This window comes from Syngnathus acus, chromosome 20 (genome assembly GCF_901709675.1).
Source record: "Syngnathus acus chromosome 20, fSynAcu1.2, whole genome shotgun sequence".
Lineage (NCBI taxonomy): Eukaryota > Metazoa > Chordata > Actinopteri > Syngnathiformes > Syngnathidae > Syngnathus > Syngnathus acus.
The window spans coordinates 6,811,020-6,828,338 of NC_051104.1; the positions used below are offsets into that span (position 1 = coordinate 6,811,020).

Below are 17,319 nucleotides of genomic sequence, written 5' to 3' on the forward strand. Positions count from 1 at the left end.
TCGCAATTTGCCTTACCCGTACAGTGAGATAAAAATATTTATAATTAATATAATTGCTGAACCGAGCTGCCAAGTAGTAGCCATGAAATTATTTAAATTCCCAAACTGGGTGGTTGTAGCAGGGTTTCATTACCAGAGAAAGATTTTGGACCGTCTTCAATCATGTAATGGTTTGACACTTTGCCCCCACTAGCTTAGCCTTGTCGCAGAGAGGTGCGTTTATTTTTTTAATTGGGATTTCATTATTTTAGTATTAAACAGCGGCTTCAATGTGTTTGGTGTAATGGTTGACTCTTTCTCGCGTTAACTTTGCGTTGCAAATTGGGTACATTCACTAGAACTACTGTAACCACAATTCCTCCGTGCGCTACGTCAGCGAATATGTCACAACAAGGAAGTACACTGTTTCTAAACTAATCTCATTGGTAATAGAAAGAAAGGACTGCTGGTTTAGTTAAAATAAATAAATAATAATAATCGCATTTAAGGACAAGATGGATGTTTTTCTCAAGTTGAAACGATCATGTTGAATCTTTGATCCAAATCTATTCACGAGACAAGTCGAACGAGTTGTGCAACCGGATTTGGAGGTGCGTGTCTCCCATTCATTTGTTTATTTTATTTCTTTTTAATGATCAATGACTTCTTATGTTACACCCAGGTGTGATTTAAAAGTGGGATTTCATTTGCAGTCATATAGTAAAACGAAGGATTACAATTTGTATGTGCACTGTGTTATTAAAGAGGTGAATCGTAAATATATTGAATCCCCCTTCTCTATCCTTGCTCTGCAGACTTGAAGTACGGTTGACTGTCACGGCTCAAAATGAGGATGATCACCTTTTTAGTAGTGGGCCTGACAGTCCATGTAGTCTTCTTTGTGTCCATCTTTGATATCTACTTCACCTCTCCTTTGGTCCACGGGATGACACCCATGGCCACACCATTGAGTCCACCTGCCTCCAGACTGGTGCTGATTGTGGCTGATGGCCTTAGAGCAGACAGCCTCTTCACCCTGCATCCCAATGGCTCATCCGCAGCTCCTTACTTGAGGTTGGGAAACAAGCAACAAATAAAAATGACTTCTTGTGAGTGACAATTGTGGCTTCTGTTGTAACAGGGCTATCATTGAAGAGCGAGGGACTTGGGGTGTCTCCCACACCCATGTTCCCACTGAGTCTCGTCCTGGCCATGTTGCTCTTATTGCTGGCTTTTACGAGGATGTCAGTTCTGTTGCTAGAGGTGTGTACTCCAAAGTATCGTGTCTGTGCACTCATGAGTATTCATGGCTCATGGTTTTGTGTGTCTGCCATCAGGTTGGAAGGAGAACCCTGTGGAGTTTGACTCTGTGTTTAACGAGAGCAGACATACATGGTGCTGGGGCAGCCCAGATATTCTGCCCATGTTTGCTAAAGGTATGGCACATACTCTGTCGGGTCACGTTGAATTGGACTTTAAATGTGCCGGACAAGTTTTCAATAGCTCGACCTCACATACTTACAGGGGCGAGTGGAGATCATGTGTACACCCACACTTATCCAGCAGAAGAAGAGGACTTTGCCTCCACAGATGCATCCAGGCTAGACAGCTGGGTGTTCACTCAAGTCAAAGTATGAGAGCATTTTCAGTGTTGTTTTCTATTCCGATGAGAGATAATGATGCCGTTTGTTCCTTTTAGTCACTTTTTCAATCAGCAAAGTCAAACTCCACCTTGATGGCCAGCCTGCTTCAGGATAAGAACGTCTTCTTTCTGCATCTGTTGGGTATCGACACAAATGGACACGCTCACAGACCAATGTCCCAGTCAGTCCTTGATTTGACTTTTATTCATAACGATGCTCTAGTCGTCGTAATAAACTGTACAACCTCATCAATGTATGATTTGTCTTTCATGTAGAGAGTACCAACGCAATATTGGCCTGGTGGATTCTGGTGTATCTGAACTGGTGTCTATAATTGAAGACTTCTTCAGCAATGATGGCAGAACAGCTTTTGTGTTCACTTCTGATCACGGCATGACCAATTGGGGTAGCACACTCAAAGAATATGGATATCAAAAATGAATCTATTGAGATGTACTCATAATTCAAATGCGTGTTTTGCTAGGTTCTCATGGTGCAGGTCACCCCTCAGAGACGCTCACCCCTTTTGTGGCTTGGGGGGCTGGACTACAAGGACCCCACAAAGTGACTGAAGATCAACTTTACAAAGATGGCTATTTGCAAGGTGGCCTCATAAAAAGCTATTAGGGTTCAAAGTTGCATTCAAAGTGTTCACAATTTGTTACATGTACCGTTTGAGGGAGCTAATGGATGCTTTGTTTTCTCCATTCATACCCCAGACTGGAAACTGGAGCACCTCAGAAGAGTTGATCTCAATCAGGTGTGGCTGACTTTATTTAATTTACTGTGTTCCAACCAGATCATAGCTCTATGATAAAATAATAACTTGTGCTAGAGAGATGTTCCAATATGGCTAAAAGGTTTGCTATATGTTTCAACGCTGCAGGCTGACATTGCTCCTCTCATGGCATCTCTAATCGGTGTGCCCATTCCTGTCAACTCTGTCGTGAGTATCGCTACTTTACTCCCAGCAGAGTCATTTGTACATTTGAGTCTGCAGTAAAGGTTCTTTGCTTTGAAATATTCTCGTGATGTTTTCAAAGGATTTATTTTTCTATTATTATTAATATTATGACATATGTGTGTCCTCAGGGAGTATTACCCGTTCTTTACCTGAACAACAGCGACCATTTCAAAGCACAATGCATGTACACGAATGCAATTCAAATTTTGGAGCAGTTCAAGGTGAAGTACCGTGCAGCTCAACTGTCAATGTTTTGTATTTGTTTGCACATTCTAATTATTTTATAGTAGTAGTAAAAACAGCTAAGTGACAATGTTACACTTTTTTTTTTTTTAGAAATGCCAAAGGGAATGTATTCTTGAATTGTATGTTGTTGTTTTTTTAAAATATATTTTCTTAGATGAAAATGAAGCAGAAAAAAGAGACAACGTTGTCTTGTCTTTTTACCCCTTACCAGTAAGTACAATAATCTCAATTGCACGTTTTCTTTTAATACGCCCCTAACTGCTGTTCCTCAGCAATATATTGCAAATGCCCTTTCATCCATCTGATCTGTTTATCAGAAAACTGAGTGAGCCTAAGCAAGCAGAATTTATTCAGAAAGCAAGAATACTGCTTCAACTGGAAAAGTATGAAGATGCTGTGAGTATCGCGGCCAAATAAAATGTTTACATTCAATAATACTGTAAACGTATGACGATTAAGAACGTAGACGCCTTGATGATTTTGTTCTTTTTCTAGATCTCACTCTGCCAAGCTCTGATATCCGACGCCCTCGAAGGCCTCGTTTACTACCACACCTACGACAGGTTTTTCTTGGGTTCCAGCGTGGTGCTGGGATTTGTGGGGTGGACCTCATACGTTGTCCTCATTATTCTAAAGACTCATGCAAGCCTTAACATGCATCCCGACATCCTCAAGCAGGTTCGTGTGAGTCCATTTACAATTACACAACGAGTTTCCAAGTTACATGTGCGACTTGCATTCGCAGAAATCCGATCACACCTTGGCGAGGCTGTGCGTGTGTGTCTCGGTGGTGATCAGCATATTCCTGCTCATCCAGAGGAGTCCACTCACTTACTATATTTACTGCCTGCTGCCCGTGCCCATATGGTACTCTGTTTTTAAAGAGTGAGTGTCCTTTGAATAATATAAAGCCATGGTTCAAAATATTTATCAGTCTCAAAAGAGTGAAAACAAACTATTGATTCCAAAATAATAACATTCCAAATCTAAAGTCAAGTCGGCTGGCTGCACACTAATTTGATCATTTGAAGGCTGCTTATACATTGATAAAATTGAAAGACTGTGTTAGTCATTGCCTGTCTTCCATTGCAGAAATTCATAATCACAATTTTCCATTTCAGGTCCAACACACTAAAAAACATGATTCACTCAGCTCCATCCCTGCCATTGTGGAAATGCTTTGGCTACTTTATACTGGTTGCATTCGGCATTGAACTACTGGTATGTGTTTTTTAAAACTCATTTACTTGAACTGCAATGAAGCGTCAAGATTATAAACTGATCCTCTACTGCCCTCAGGTGGTGAGTTTTTTCCATCGCGCTATGCTGACAGCGGGTCTGGCTGTCCTGTCTCTTTGGCCGATGCTGTCAGGTCTTTTTGAGAAGGCTAAGGTAGGATAGATAGTGATAACATGTCTATTTGCTTCACTGGTCACAGTGTATTATTATTTCCAGTGGCGTTGTGTGAACTGGTTTCTGAGCTGCCTTTGTTTGGCTGCTTTCCCCCTGATGCCGGTTGTGGGAAGAGAGCCTAACATGCATCTGGTGTGAGTGTATTCAACTACAAGCACTATAATAAATCAAGAATACAAATAACAGGGTTACCTCTCAGGATGTGTGCAGGTCTGCTGACTATCTTGGTATCATGCGGTTTCCTTTGGCCGTCACGGAACAGGACATCACTACACCTAAGTGATAAACAGCAGTTTGTCATACAGGTTAGTGTGGTTAATTATTTTCTGTGCATGACTGTATTTTTGTTAATGCTGACATGAGATGCACTTTAATGTGACTGAATAGATGCTGCATGTGGCCGTGTGTGCCTCCGTGCCATTTCTTACACACTCCAGCCTGCAGCAGAAACAGGGTCTGCCTCTTGTCAATCAAATAGTCAGTTGGCTCACATTAGGTAGGTAGCATGTGACTCTTTTTTTTTTTTTTCTTTCCCCAACTAAAACAAACTGCTTTGTTTAGCATCTTCCATACCTGTTCCATTGATGAGCTCTACACGCCTGTTTCACCGGCTTCTCAGCATATTCCTCTCGCTCACAGCCACGTACCTTCTGCTCAGCACTGGGTCAGTCCTGGTGCACAGTCATGAGAAAACTTTCATCACTATATTGGTATTCTTTTGTGCATAAACCATCAACTAACATGCATCATTTCTAACCTAGGGCCGAGGCTTTGTTCCCTCCGGTGTTGTCTTGGTTGATGTTTGTGTGGATCAACATTGAACAGGAAGCCATGATTGCTGAGGGCAGCTCTGGAAGGCAAGAGGTATAATATGGAACACATCGGTTCAAGTTATATCGTTCCAAATTATTTTTGAGCCGAAGATTAGAACTTAATAGGGACAAGATTTCAACAAACTATCTATGTAAGCTCAAATATGTGATCTAATATGTCTTCCAGCTCTCCACTATTGATTTCTCGGCCAACATTGACATCTCCAAAATTCGACAGCTGAAGTTGGATGACATCCGCCGATCTTATTTTTTTGTATCCTTAATGGCATTTGCAAGAATGTAGAATACAACCACAAGTGCCATGTAGCCGTCCTTGACGTCATACTTTCCTCAGGTTTTTTTCATCATAACAGCTTTTTTTGGCACAGGCAACATAGCGTCCATCAACAGGTACGTATGATGTGTGTTTTAAATGAGGGAATGAAGTTTGTCATATTTTGTGCAGCTAACAAAAATGTTTCAACTCTCATATTGGATGTCATTAAATCATGCAGGTGTATGTCAAGTCATAAGACTTGAAATTTGGAATATGTTTTAACTCTGTCTTTCTCCTTTCCTTTCAGTTTTGACCCAACGTCTGTTTATTGTTTCCTCACAGTCTTCAACCCTTTCCTTATGGGAGGGTTAATGATGTGGAAGGTGGAGTACAATGCTTTTGGATTTACTTTCTTATCAACGGTCACCACTAATGCCCTTGTTTGATTTTTAGATCATCATTCCATTCATCATCGTGATGTGTACATTTGAGACCATTCAAGTTACAACGCAGCTGTCATCGAGAAGGTACGCGTTCTGTTTTTCTGATTATGTTTCACTACAACACCTACTCTTGATATTTAACACGTAATAATATTTTCAACCTGCAGCTTATTTCTGATCGTCTTGGTCATCTCTGACGTGATGGCCCTGGTAAAACGTTTTGGTTTTTACATTCTGATGTACAGTGTGTAAACGAAATGAATTTACTTTCCAACCTAATGAAACCTTTTTTTTTTCCCACAGCACTTTTTCTTCCTCGTGCAAGACTATGGCACCTGGTTAGATATTGGAACAAGGTAACGTGATACTGAAAACTTCCTATCTTAGGAATTCTGACTTTACAATTATGATCCAGATCTGATTCAATTGAATTTCTCTTTGTCCCGCACAGCATCAGCCACTATGTTATCGTGATGTCAATGACCATCTTCCTGATGTTGCTCAGTGTCGTCACGCACATTTTCACCTCACAAAGACTGGCTCTGTGGCGGAGCCGCAAGATGCACTTCCCCTGAACAAAGCACAGCACATACCAGCTAAGCTAGTATAAATATTCAGTATTTATGGAATTGTACATGTTTCTACATTTAGAAATATGAATATCGTATATTTAAGTACATTGTATTCCTGTCCTTTTGAGTACATCATCATGACATCACTATTAACAAACCAATGCTTGTTCACCTCAGGTCTGAATTTTTTAAATAACATATATTTAGTAGAATCATGAAGACTGGATTTCTTCCTTGAATAAAAAAGCCTGACCAAAGAAGTATACTATTGCACAAATCCGTAATGTTTTTGCATTAATAGTTGTTCAACTGAGAAACTTGACTTGAATTAAACTGTCCAATTTATGTTTTTTAAATGCACACAACAAAAGTATCTTCTTTTGAAGGGTTTCTATATTTTGTCAATAAATGTATTTTGGTTGTGAAGGGTTTTCTGATGTTCTAAATTCATACTGTGCATTTATGATTTGGATTCTTGTGTGTTCTGAAAAAATAAATAAGATGAAGGGACTATTGATTGTCAAGCAATTAAAAACAGCATTATACATTCACAACAGTAAGTAAGCATGTACCGTCTAATGTGGTTCACAAAAGTTAAGCAGCAGGTGGCAGTAGTAAATATGGCTAAATACAACTCATGCCAACTAATATTGAACAGCAAAAGTTGTGAAACGAGGACAACTAATCATAGTAATCCTACCTTCTTAGGGTCACAGGTAAACTGGAGCCATTAAACAATTAAATCAACAGTGGTTTTGTATTCAATTAGAGAATATGTGATGTTTATTGACCAGAGGAATAAATAATTCAACATGATGTGTTACAATGGGCGGAGCGCTGACTCATATTTGAACTGTCAACTTGCCACATGTTTCACTTCTCTTTTATCTTCTTCCCTAATCCAATACTCTTTGAAAATCATGTACTACTATATATGTACATTTAAATCTTGTCAACTGTTGATAATATAGAAAAAATAAAACATCCTCATTTGGATAATCTAGTGTCTATTAAATCAGATTTTCAACTATACCTATATTTAGGAGGACATAAAGTCTCTGGCTGGGTTTGAGGAGGAAGCCGTCACTTCTTGTGGTTGGATTACATCGTGTGTAATTGCCTGTTTGTACACACAGACACACACAACACAAACACACACACACACTCAGCACCCCATAAAAAAAAAAATACTCCTTCATTGGACTCATCTACAGCAATCTTTTCAGCATAGGTTAGCAGACAATCACTCTCGTATCCAAGCAGCAGAAGAAACAGATCCGAAGATCTCATGTGCTTTAACGCCTGATGGATCAAAAGGTATAGTTTCCTCCTCTTCATAATTTTGCTTTTCAGAACACAAATCAGATAAATACAGAAGTGATGACATTGATTCAGCTGACTAACAAATGAATGTTGAAGCGATGACCTGCAGGATACTAGATTGATTGATTCAAATCATGGTGTATACTAATAGCGAGGCGAGTGAACGTCATGACTGTCTTCTTGTTAGTTTGCAGAATTCCACAAAAACTACACAACTTGAAAAACCTGGATAGGAATTTTTGAATATTGGTGCAAATCTGCGCGAAACATGGATAGAGGAATTCATTTTTTCAGCATTTGATGTAGGCGGAAATGCAAAAGGTATGTGTTCTTCCCCCTTTTAAATCAATTCAACATCCAACACCGATGCAACATTGGTAAAAGCGTCTTTTCCCACTAATCCTTATCCCCTTTTAATTTCCTCTCAGATGGCTTCCGAACCAACACACACCATTTCATCTGTGAACCTAACATCCGCATTGACCACAAGTCCCCAAAATAAAAGCATGGTGGATGAAGAAGCTCACCACACGCTTCTAACCATCATCTACACCATGGTTCTGCTGATTGGCGCCACTGGCCTGAGTGTCATGATCCTCATCATGAAGTCCAGGACATTATCTGCCACCTCCATCGCTGTTCTCAACCTCATCTTCGCACACTTCCTTTTCCTTCTCACTGTGCCCTTCAGGATCTATTACCACACGGCTCAGCGCTGGACCCTCGGCTTGGGCTTGTGCCGATTGGTTAGCAGCATGGTCCACATTCACATGTACATTACATTTGGCATCTACGTTATAATCCTCGTCACACGCCTTCTGGTGTTTTACGGCAAGGCTGAGCAGTGGATGTCTTTGCCAAAGATCTACGCGCAAGCTCTCAGTGTCTTAGTATGGTTGATAGTGTTAGTCATAGTTAGCTGCGTCATCCATTTTTCTTACGGCCAATCCAACGGTGGCAGTAGACCCCCCGAGAGTCATTCTCAGTGTTTTAGATTTGGCAATAACATCCAATCGGTCAAGGTGATCAACTACATCATCAGTATGCTGTTCATCACAGTATCCATAGTGCTGACCGGCTTCCAAGCCAATGTTTTGTTGCTTTTATACAGGAAGCATCAGCAGCGATGGACGTCACAACAAGACTTCGGGGCTCAGTTGAAGAGTCTCGCCTTCGTCATCATCATGGCGGTATGCTTTATTCCGTACCATATATTCCGACTCTATTACTTGGAACACGTTGAACTGCAGAATCTCAATGAGGTCTTTTTGAGCTTGACCACCTTTAACTGCGTAGACATGCTCACCCTCTTGGGAAGGAGGACATGCTCATTGTGTTTCCCTGGAAAAGCTATTTAATCAACTTGCCTGATGACTCTTGTCATTTCCTTGTCGTGTTAAAAATCCTACATGACCGTCAATCAAATGAATTAGGTTCTGTTTAATTCAGGTTACCTCGAGTTAGACAGATAGTCTTTGCTGACTTGGATCACAAGAGACACAAGAGACTCGCATCGTTTGGTTTTAATTTAAAGTATCAGTACAATATAAACATGGTTGACTTGTCTTTATTTTGTATGGAAGTTCAAAATAGTGAGTCTCAGATCTTCACACGCTTTTGACAAAAGCAGTTTGTCAATGCTGAGTAATGCACAGAGAGAAGCCAGTGGAGAAACATCCGTTATTGCAGTTCTCTTTTCCTGCCTCATACAGTGACGTGATGTGCTCTAGCATATAACCCATTTTTAAGTGCTGTAATGATGAACTTGTTGGTTTTATTTATTTTTTTGTACAGAACTGCTATGTATTTTGAAAGTCACTCACCATCAAATTTCAAATTCGACATATTTATAGTTTCCCTAAATTGACTTGTCACAACTCACAGGTTGAAGCCCTTTTTTTTTTTTGACAAATTGTTCACTATTATATTGTCTCACACTTGACTTTTGTATGCATAGCTATGGAGCTTAGCGGTGTTCCTGAGCATGACAAATAAATTGTTACTTTGTCACCATTGCTTTGTGAAACATTACCTCAACTCATCTTGGCTCTCTTACCTTGAAGTCCTCGCTTGACTTCCATACATGCACACAAACACTCACACCTGGTGATCCGTCTCCTTTTAGATTTTATGGCGCTTGGGTTACTGTTTAACATCCCCACCCATCTTTGAGTTTGTTTAGTAAATCAATCTAATGGCAGGGCTATGGTGGCGCCATTCAATGTGTCGCTCTATGAAATATAGGCTGCTCGCCTCTCCAAACTTGGCTTTTCAAACTTGTTGAATGCTGTCAGGCTTTCCTAGTTGGACTTGTTCACTGCCAGAGTACACATCTGGATAAATGCACATCCCAGACAGGCACAGAAATACAGGTAAGGCGCATTTGCTCCGAGTCACTGAAATACAAAACATCCCAAAAATAATGAATCTTGCCAATGTCAAATCCAATGTTTTGCTCCACCAGCGCTCTACTTGTATCCTTTTAAGTAGACTTAGTGGGACGATGCTGTCACCTCACATTGTTTTGATAAGGCACACGGTGTGCTCGAAACAACATGCGACTACTTTCATGTACTTTTCACAACATGGATGTCAGGGTGACAGACGATAGAGAACCTATAGCTTGCATATAATGCTCAAATGCTCCCCCCCGCACAGATAATTATTGCATATTTTTGGCAACAGATTATATATATATATATATATATAGTTCCAGTTTTATTCTTTTCTCCTCTTAAGTGTTAGTATCTCAAAATGTGTGCAAAACAAAAAAAATAACGCAAGATTGCAATTTTAGGTTATTTCTCTAATCTTTGTAATTGAATATTAAAAATATTTCTCCATGAAAATACTGGACATTTTGGTTAATGCCGTTTTAACAAGTCCAAATTTGGGCTAAAACTGTGCTGTACTATATGATACTGTGCAAAAAGCTAAATAAACATTAAATGTATGATGAATTGTCAGTAAAGTGGGTTAACAACATATGCAACGATATGATCAATCCAAATCTAAATAGTGTTCACAGTCTTATGACTAACACACGCACACTAACATGCAACCGCCTACAGGTTTTATGGCTGTGTGAGGTTTACAAGCCGAAACAAATTTTCTCCAAATTTTCCTGTTGGCCTTTGTGACTCATTTCATGTTAATTGTAAATGCAGCAACTATGCCAGAGGCTGTTTTTGCAGCTGGAATGCATAATACTGTACAAGTTACTTCAAACCGAATCAGATTTGATTACATTTTACCGAGTTAAACAGACTTAAAGACTTATCTGTGTGCATTATGGCTACATACGGATTCCTGTAAACCTTTTTTTTTTTTTTTGTCAGTGGTGTTTTTTGTAGGTGTGAACATTATGGTTAAGAGCACATTTTCACTCTCCACAAATGTGATGAGTCAGGAGGACTGAGACCGCTGCCTGGTTAAAATGTAATCTATCACTCTCTCGCTCTCTCTCTCTCTCTGCCTTTCGCTCTCTCTTTCTCTCTATCGCTCGTTTTATTGTAACCAAGCAACGGTGCTTGACATACACAGTCGTATCGTTGCATGAAATACTAGGCATGTTAGTTTCCCCAAAGTATCCCAAATTTGGCCTTCATGGTGTTGCTCAATCTTTGCAAGACTAAAACCAGGATAGTAAACATAAAATAAGATTGTCAATGAAACTCACTATATATAATCCATCATTAGTATTGACAATAGGTGTTATAGAGCTCGGTACGCCAAAACCAGCAGACACCGAGACAGCTTCTTCCCCCGGGCTGTTGCTCTGATGAACTCACACCACTCATAGAGTCTCAGAGGCATTACTGTGCAATAACATCCTGCTCTTCACACCTTTTGAATTTGTCTACACTGTTTTGCCATTATTCACATGTCCTGAGTGTTGTTAGTCACCTATATGTTGAACAGAGGGTGTGTTTTACCGAAGTCAAATTCCTTGTTTGGCACGCTCAAACATGGCGAATAAAAAACTCTTGAATCTTGAATCTTGAATTATCCTCTCTCACTTCCTTTCAGTCATCTTATCTTTACTCTCTACTGTCTTCAAGACAATACCCCAAAATGATGACCTTTGAGACACCGATTGGAGTCTTCCTTTGCTTTCCTTAACCAAAACGTTGAAACAGTGTAAAGTTGGGAAAACAAGTGGAGTCAGTGAGGTGGCTCTGTGAATTTCAAAGTAAAGATTTATGAACCGACAGTGTGTTTGTGGAAGGCTTTAATGGACTTATCAGTGTTTGGCTCTTTCAAAGAGCACCTTTATAGATAATATCTGCTGAGGTGGTGCTGTTATTACTCCACTATTGATTAGATTAGGCCTGGGGAGGACACACACACACACAAGATCCCACATTCATAAATCTGTGCACATCCTCATGCCTTTACGCATATTTTCCTGAACAAAGCAAAAGATTGTGGTACATCACCCTAATCAAATCAAACATTTCATAGTCTTAAAAACATTGAAAAAAGGTGCGATTTCTTCCACTGTAATCTTTCCATCTATGTGATAAGTACAAGGGAGAGATAAGTATTGTACAATAAGGTGAGAAGTCTTCCTCACGGCTCCTCCTCCTCACCTTGTTCACGGACCAATCACCTGAGATGATAGATCTTTTATTTAAAGGATTTCCTATGTCATCTATGTAAGATGTTAGATCAAGTAGACACAAGCAAGTACACATCAAAGTAGGAAAGAGTGAAAGAAGAAGTGTGAGGACAACAGGAATGAAGTATCCAGCTGTTAAATCTCTATTAGATATGGAAGTTGCCAACTACTGTGACTGTTTGGATCCTTCATACAGCACGCTGGGCTTTGACAATGCTGATGTACTTTATGGAGGAGGAGGTAAGTCTGAGCAACACTGTCGGATATAAAGAGTAGAGTCAACTTCTGCACCTCATTATATTACATTTTTTAGGGCCAAAAAGGATACCGTGTGTTTGTTCAAAGGGAAAAGTCAATGGTGCACACAGAAAGAACATCAGAATTTTTTTGGGAGCAGATACAAGACAACTGCAGCTGAGAATGGAGTTGGAAGACTGTTCAGATGGTGAAAGCACTTTGAGCATGCTAAATGCTAGCAGGCAAAATAGAGCTACTTCATAGTTATGAAATGAAATGAGGTGACTTGAACTAAGTGTGAATATCATGTGTTGGATACAACACATTTTTACTGCGTCAGATATATTTGCTTGGACTCTCTCACTTAAAAACAAAGGTTAAATTTGAAAGTAATCTTCAATAATAATCTCATAATAGTCATCTTCAATTTCTGTATGGCAACCGTAGGTTTAAATGTATATAAGGCAAATGAATTGCTTTTTAAAATGGAGATGATTAGAAAACTGATTACATTGTACCTTGTTTTGATTGCTGTTGTGAATTATGTTGATTTCTTTGATTGCACGAAACGCTGAGGATAGGGAAGACTAATAAAAGCATACAATCAGAATTTTAATAAAGCTGAGAACAGTTAGGGAGAAATTGCATGTATGGCCATAAAAAATATTTTATTGACTGGTGACTATTTTCCTGATCAACACAGTATGTGTGATGATAAAAAAAAGTCACACAAATTACATCTTTCAATCCTCAGGTGATGTTCATTTCTATTTGGGCGGACCTTTTCCAGGTTGCAAATAGCCAAAGCAACGATGATGATTATGGTTTTGTTTAGGGTGACGAAAGCGGCGGTGCTTATCATAATAATCAAAATGATAAAGGTAATAACAATGCGGAGATGACTGTGGAAATAAGGTTATCAACAAGAATGTTTATTAGGGCCACTGATTGAATCCAATATTTGCTATTTCTTGTTTGAGTTTATTATTAGGTGTATGCAATACACAAAAGACTTGCTGGCAAACATACTGCAGGACAATTTCACATCTCTACTTAGGAAACTTTTCAAGTTCCTACAGACACATTTAATATTTTCCATCAATTAATGCTTGGTTAATAAAAACACAAGAGGCTATGGGGTACTAAAAGATTTAAAAAATGTTCACCACTCAGTACTGCATTTTTGTATATTTCTCTATATTTTGTCTGTCAGAAAACATGCCAACAGATCCAAGCTTATCTTGTCCGGATGGGACCAACAGTAACTGCGCCATCTGCGGAGACAAAGCCACAGGGAAACATTACGGCGCCTCCAGCTGTGACGGCTGCAAAGGTTTCTTTCGGCGCTCCATACGCAAGAGCCACATCTACACTTGCAGGTACACCAAAAGAACTGAGGTGGAATTTGAAAACATCTACCTCCATTACACCAATATCATTTCTATCCAACACAAGATGTGGATGCCAAACATTAACAGGTAAAATTTCAATTGTTGGTCACACGCAGGTTCAGCAGGCTGTGCGTCGTTGACAAAGACAAGAGGAACCAGTGTCGTTTCTGCAGACTCAACAAATGCTTCCGAGCTGGCATGAGAAAAGAAGGTAACCTATTGTGTCTGGCATCCTTTACATTGCTTAGGACAACTAACCATCACGAAAAAAAAATAGAAATAAATATATTTCCTCAATGCAGCGAACTAAAATGGCTTAATCCAAAAAGCTGCTACAAAATGGCTGAAATGATCACAGCTATAAAATAGCTGATTAGATGCATGCACGTGTGCGTTTACGAGGTGAATAACCTTGGCACGGTGTTTTATGACCCCTAATCATGTGTTATTCAAAGCTGTTGTTCTGGATCGCAACTGGTTAACGTTTGACTCCTCTGCCAGCCTCTATTCTCCTAAATATTAACTGCCCGACCTGCTGTCTGCTCTCATCGAGGTCCCGTTGACATGGAGAAAGAGGTCATCATTTATTTCTCATTCTGTTTTTAGCTGTCCAAAATGAGCGGGATCGGATCAGCTGTAGAAGAATTGTTCCAGACCCTCAAGACCTTCCAACCATCACAGTTTTGGCCCAAGCTGAAACACTTTCTCAACAGGTGCTCATCAAGCTAAACCTCAAAATAAGCAATATACATGAACATGACTTCCTGTTTCTATCCAGATCAGCACCCCAGTTGACATAGCAGACATAAGAGAGCAGAAATCCGCCACTATTGCGGATGTGTGTGACTCTATGAGACAACAACTACTGGTTTTGGTAGAATGGGCCAAATACATTCCATCCTTTGGGGAACTACCACTGGATGACCAGGTAGGAAGACACACATTTCTACTGCTGGACCTCAACCAAACCTCTTGTTTGTAAGAACCTCATCAGCCAAGCACTGTAAAGTAATATCGAAAGTAATGATTAACCAGAAAGTTATTAGCATACAGAAACTGGATACTTCTCCTTCCTGGTAAAGTGTTATTAATGTAGGAACCAAAGGTTTCATTGTTTGTGTTTGTTTCCAGGTGAGCTTGCTCAGGGCTCATGCGGGCGAGCACCTCTTGCTGGGAGTGGCCAAAAGGTCAATACCATTCAAGGACTTCCTGCTTTTAGGTAAGCGGCTGCGAGAATGTCATTTCGTTCACGTGATTCTTCACTGAAATGTGATGACTGATTAAACGTTGTGTTTGCTGAGCAATGATTTACCAAAGGCGCTCTGCTCTCTCTCTCTCTCTTTGCGACTTCAAAAAGTAGAAATGGTATAACTCATAGCTGGGGCATGTGGCAGCGTCATACTGTAAACAGATTTGTCACCAAGCTACTTTGAAGGGTTCTCCAACCCTTTCACCTTTATCGTACCTGGGATCTTTAAAAAGGGTCATTGACACCTTCAATGATTATGCCAATGTGTGTATGTGCAGGGAACGGTTGCGTGATACACAGAAACAGTCCAGAACCTGAACACTGCCGAGTGGCAAATCGAATTCTGGATGAGCTGGTCAAGCCTTTTCAGGAGATCCAAATCGATGGCAATGAATACGCTGCACTCAAGGCTATTGTTTTCTTTGACCCTGGTAACGTATTAGGTCTGAACCTAATAGTCCTTTTCAATAATCATTTTGAGGTGGCACAATATATCTTTAAAATGAGAGAAATAATGAGGTGTCTAAATATACATACAAGAATTTGTTTGTTTTTTTCCCACATTGCCAGTCAGCTAATCCTTAACTTGCTTTCATGTCCAGAATGAATCATTTCATAAATTCCAGTCATATGCCGAAATCAAAACTCTATTGATCTTATCTTGTCCCCTCCACAATCTGCAGATGCAAAGTCTTTGCGGGACCCTTCGAAAATCAAAGCCACACGTCTGCAAGTAAGTGCAGCTTTGATCGCGGTATATAGATTATAATTAAAGACAAACGAGTGAGTTTCCTTAACAACACACAACCTGTTGTTGTTGTTTATGCCCAATACAATTTTGAATGCTAAAAGAGTTGGCATAATGGGTTGCAGGTTCAGATGAGTCTGGAAGACTACATTAATGACCGCCAGTATGACTCACGAGGTCGTTTTGGGGAGCTGTTACTCCTCCTGCCCACCCTCCAGAGCATCACTTGGCAAATGATCGAACAACTCCAGTTCATTAAACTTTGTGGTCTGGCCAAGATCGACAACCTGCTGCAGGAGATGTTGCTGGGGGGTGACAATGCATGCCGACGTAAATACTGCACAAAACCGATCATGTATTTTCAGTCTAATAATTGACCAATTGGGGTCTCTGTATTTTTTTTAATATTTGTAATTTTTTGTCTAGGCTTGCCGTCCGAGAACACACAGCTTCACCATCCATCACACACCCAGCTAACTCAAGAACCTGTGACTGGACACACTCTGCTCATCAGCACCATGCCTATTATACACACTCAACAAATAGGTAATGAAAATGCACACGTAGGAAGTCATACGAAAGCAGAACAAACATAAGAGCATCAAAATATCAATAATAAGATATTTCTCTGGTCCTGCAGCCTCTCCAGACACCCCCATCCCGTCACCTCCTCAAGGTCAAGCCCCTGAGATGTACAAACACTTTCCCCAGCCCATTTGTCGTGCAGCCAGTCCTTCACCTTCCGCACAGACGGACCCCTGACATTGGATCAGTGTCTTATATTATCATGCTTTGGTCTCAATCATAGTGTAGGAAATATGTAAATCACTACCCGAGTATGTGAGGTTAAACGAGTCCAGTGGCCAAGATGCAATGTGCTGCAACATTTTAAGTTGATTGCACCAAAGGACCAAAATACAAATATTTCTGTCTACTATATTTAATAAAGCACTTGTATAAAGTACTTTCTAATATCAGTGCTCCACTTGACTGCTGACATAGTAAAAGCAACTTGGCCAAACTCATTAACTTTTGAATTAATCATTTACAGTGTACATAGAAGAGTGTAAAATACTAATACGTGTTGATATATTCTCATATTTTATACGTTTCTGTATATAGCAAGGGGATTTCAGGTGATGTAAATACTTAAATTAAAATGCGGAATAACAGAATTACTGAACTTAACTGTATATTGAATTGATATTTTGTATTTCCTTGGAACCAATGTACTTATTAATTTATGTTGTGGAAAAAAAAAAGCCACTCCCTCAAATATAATAAAAATAATAATCATAATTGTATCCAATTATGATTATTATTAATATTATATTTTGGAGTAAAAGTAAACAAAGGGTTCACTTGAAAGATTTCTGTAGAATTTTATAGCATCATTTTCCG

General features: G+C 39.7%; 3 protein-coding genes and 1 long non-coding RNA gene across 9 annotated transcripts; 3 read left to right on the forward strand and 1 right to left on the reverse strand.

Annotated features, from left to right (window-relative positions):
- Positions 1-42: 42 nt before the first annotated feature.
- Positions 43-7,523, forward strand: pign (phosphatidylinositol glycan anchor biosynthesis, class N). 4 transcript variants are annotated; one of them, XM_037279782.1, is made up of 29 exons: positions 46-590; positions 795-1,053; positions 1,121-1,242; positions 1,317-1,415; positions 1,504-1,610; positions 1,679-1,803; positions 1,898-2,028; positions 2,107-2,226; positions 2,342-2,382; positions 2,509-2,568; positions 2,715-2,807; positions 2,987-3,042; positions 3,150-3,228; positions 3,328-3,510; positions 3,578-3,717; positions 3,954-4,053; positions 4,132-4,224; positions 4,288-4,379; positions 4,445-4,550; positions 4,633-4,741; positions 4,807-4,917; positions 5,000-5,109; positions 5,245-5,331; positions 5,413-5,468; positions 5,642-5,717; positions 5,788-5,861; positions 5,945-5,987; positions 6,081-6,133; positions 6,229-6,375. In XM_037279782.1, the coding sequence occupies exons 2-29, from the start codon at positions 827-829 to the stop codon at positions 6,350-6,352; spliced, it is 2,817 nt and encodes a 938-aa protein (XP_037135677.1). In that variant the 5' UTR covers positions 46-590; positions 795-826; the 3' UTR covers positions 6,353-6,375. The 4 variants fall into 4 exon arrangements, with proteins under 4 accessions (XP_037135679.1, XP_037135677.1, XP_037135676.1 ...); XM_037279781.1 differs by having other exon boundaries at positions 47-590; positions 4,807-4,932; positions 5,003-5,109; positions 6,229-6,864; XM_037279783.1 differs by having other exon boundaries at positions 47-590; positions 4,807-4,909; positions 5,007-5,109.
- Positions 5,020-7,138, reverse strand: LOC119139256. The gene is made up of 2 exons (XR_005101336.1): positions 7,050-7,138; positions 5,020-5,095 (listed from the first exon to the last, which is right to left on the reverse strand). It is a non-coding gene; the product is annotated as an uncharacterized LOC119139256 (long non-coding RNA).
- A 6-nt stretch (positions 7,524-7,529) lies between the features above and the next one.
- Positions 7,530-9,518, forward strand: LOC119139255 (probable G-protein coupled receptor 141). Its single transcript, XM_037279789.1, has 3 exons — positions 7,530-7,666; positions 7,860-7,993; positions 8,101-9,518. The coding sequence occupies exons 2-3, from the start codon at positions 7,985-7,987 to the stop codon at positions 9,028-9,030; spliced, it is 939 nt and encodes a 312-aa protein (XP_037135684.1). The 5' UTR covers positions 7,530-7,666; positions 7,860-7,984; the 3' UTR covers positions 9,031-9,518.
- Positions 9,519-9,585: 67 nt separating this feature from the next.
- hnf4g (hepatocyte nuclear factor 4, gamma) lies at positions 9,586-17,093 on the forward strand. Of its 3 annotated transcripts, none has more exons than XM_037279787.1 (11): positions 9,586-10,044; positions 13,744-13,909; positions 14,038-14,132; positions 14,528-14,634; positions 14,700-14,849; positions 15,053-15,140; positions 15,449-15,601; positions 15,854-15,903; positions 16,044-16,248; positions 16,345-16,464; positions 16,559-17,093. In XM_037279787.1, the coding sequence occupies exons 1-11, from the start codon at positions 10,014-10,016 to the stop codon at positions 16,678-16,680; spliced, it is 1,287 nt and encodes a 428-aa protein (XP_037135682.1). In that variant the 5' UTR covers positions 9,586-10,013; the 3' UTR covers positions 16,681-17,093. The 3 variants fall into 3 exon arrangements, with proteins under 3 accessions (XP_037135682.1, XP_037135681.1, XP_037135680.1); XM_037279786.1 differs by lacking the exon at positions 9,586-10,044 and adding an exon at positions 12,147-12,533 and having other exon boundaries at positions 16,044-16,230; XM_037279785.1 differs by lacking the exon at positions 9,586-10,044 and adding an exon at positions 12,157-12,533.
- The last annotated feature ends 226 nt before the right edge of the window (positions 17,094-17,319 follow it).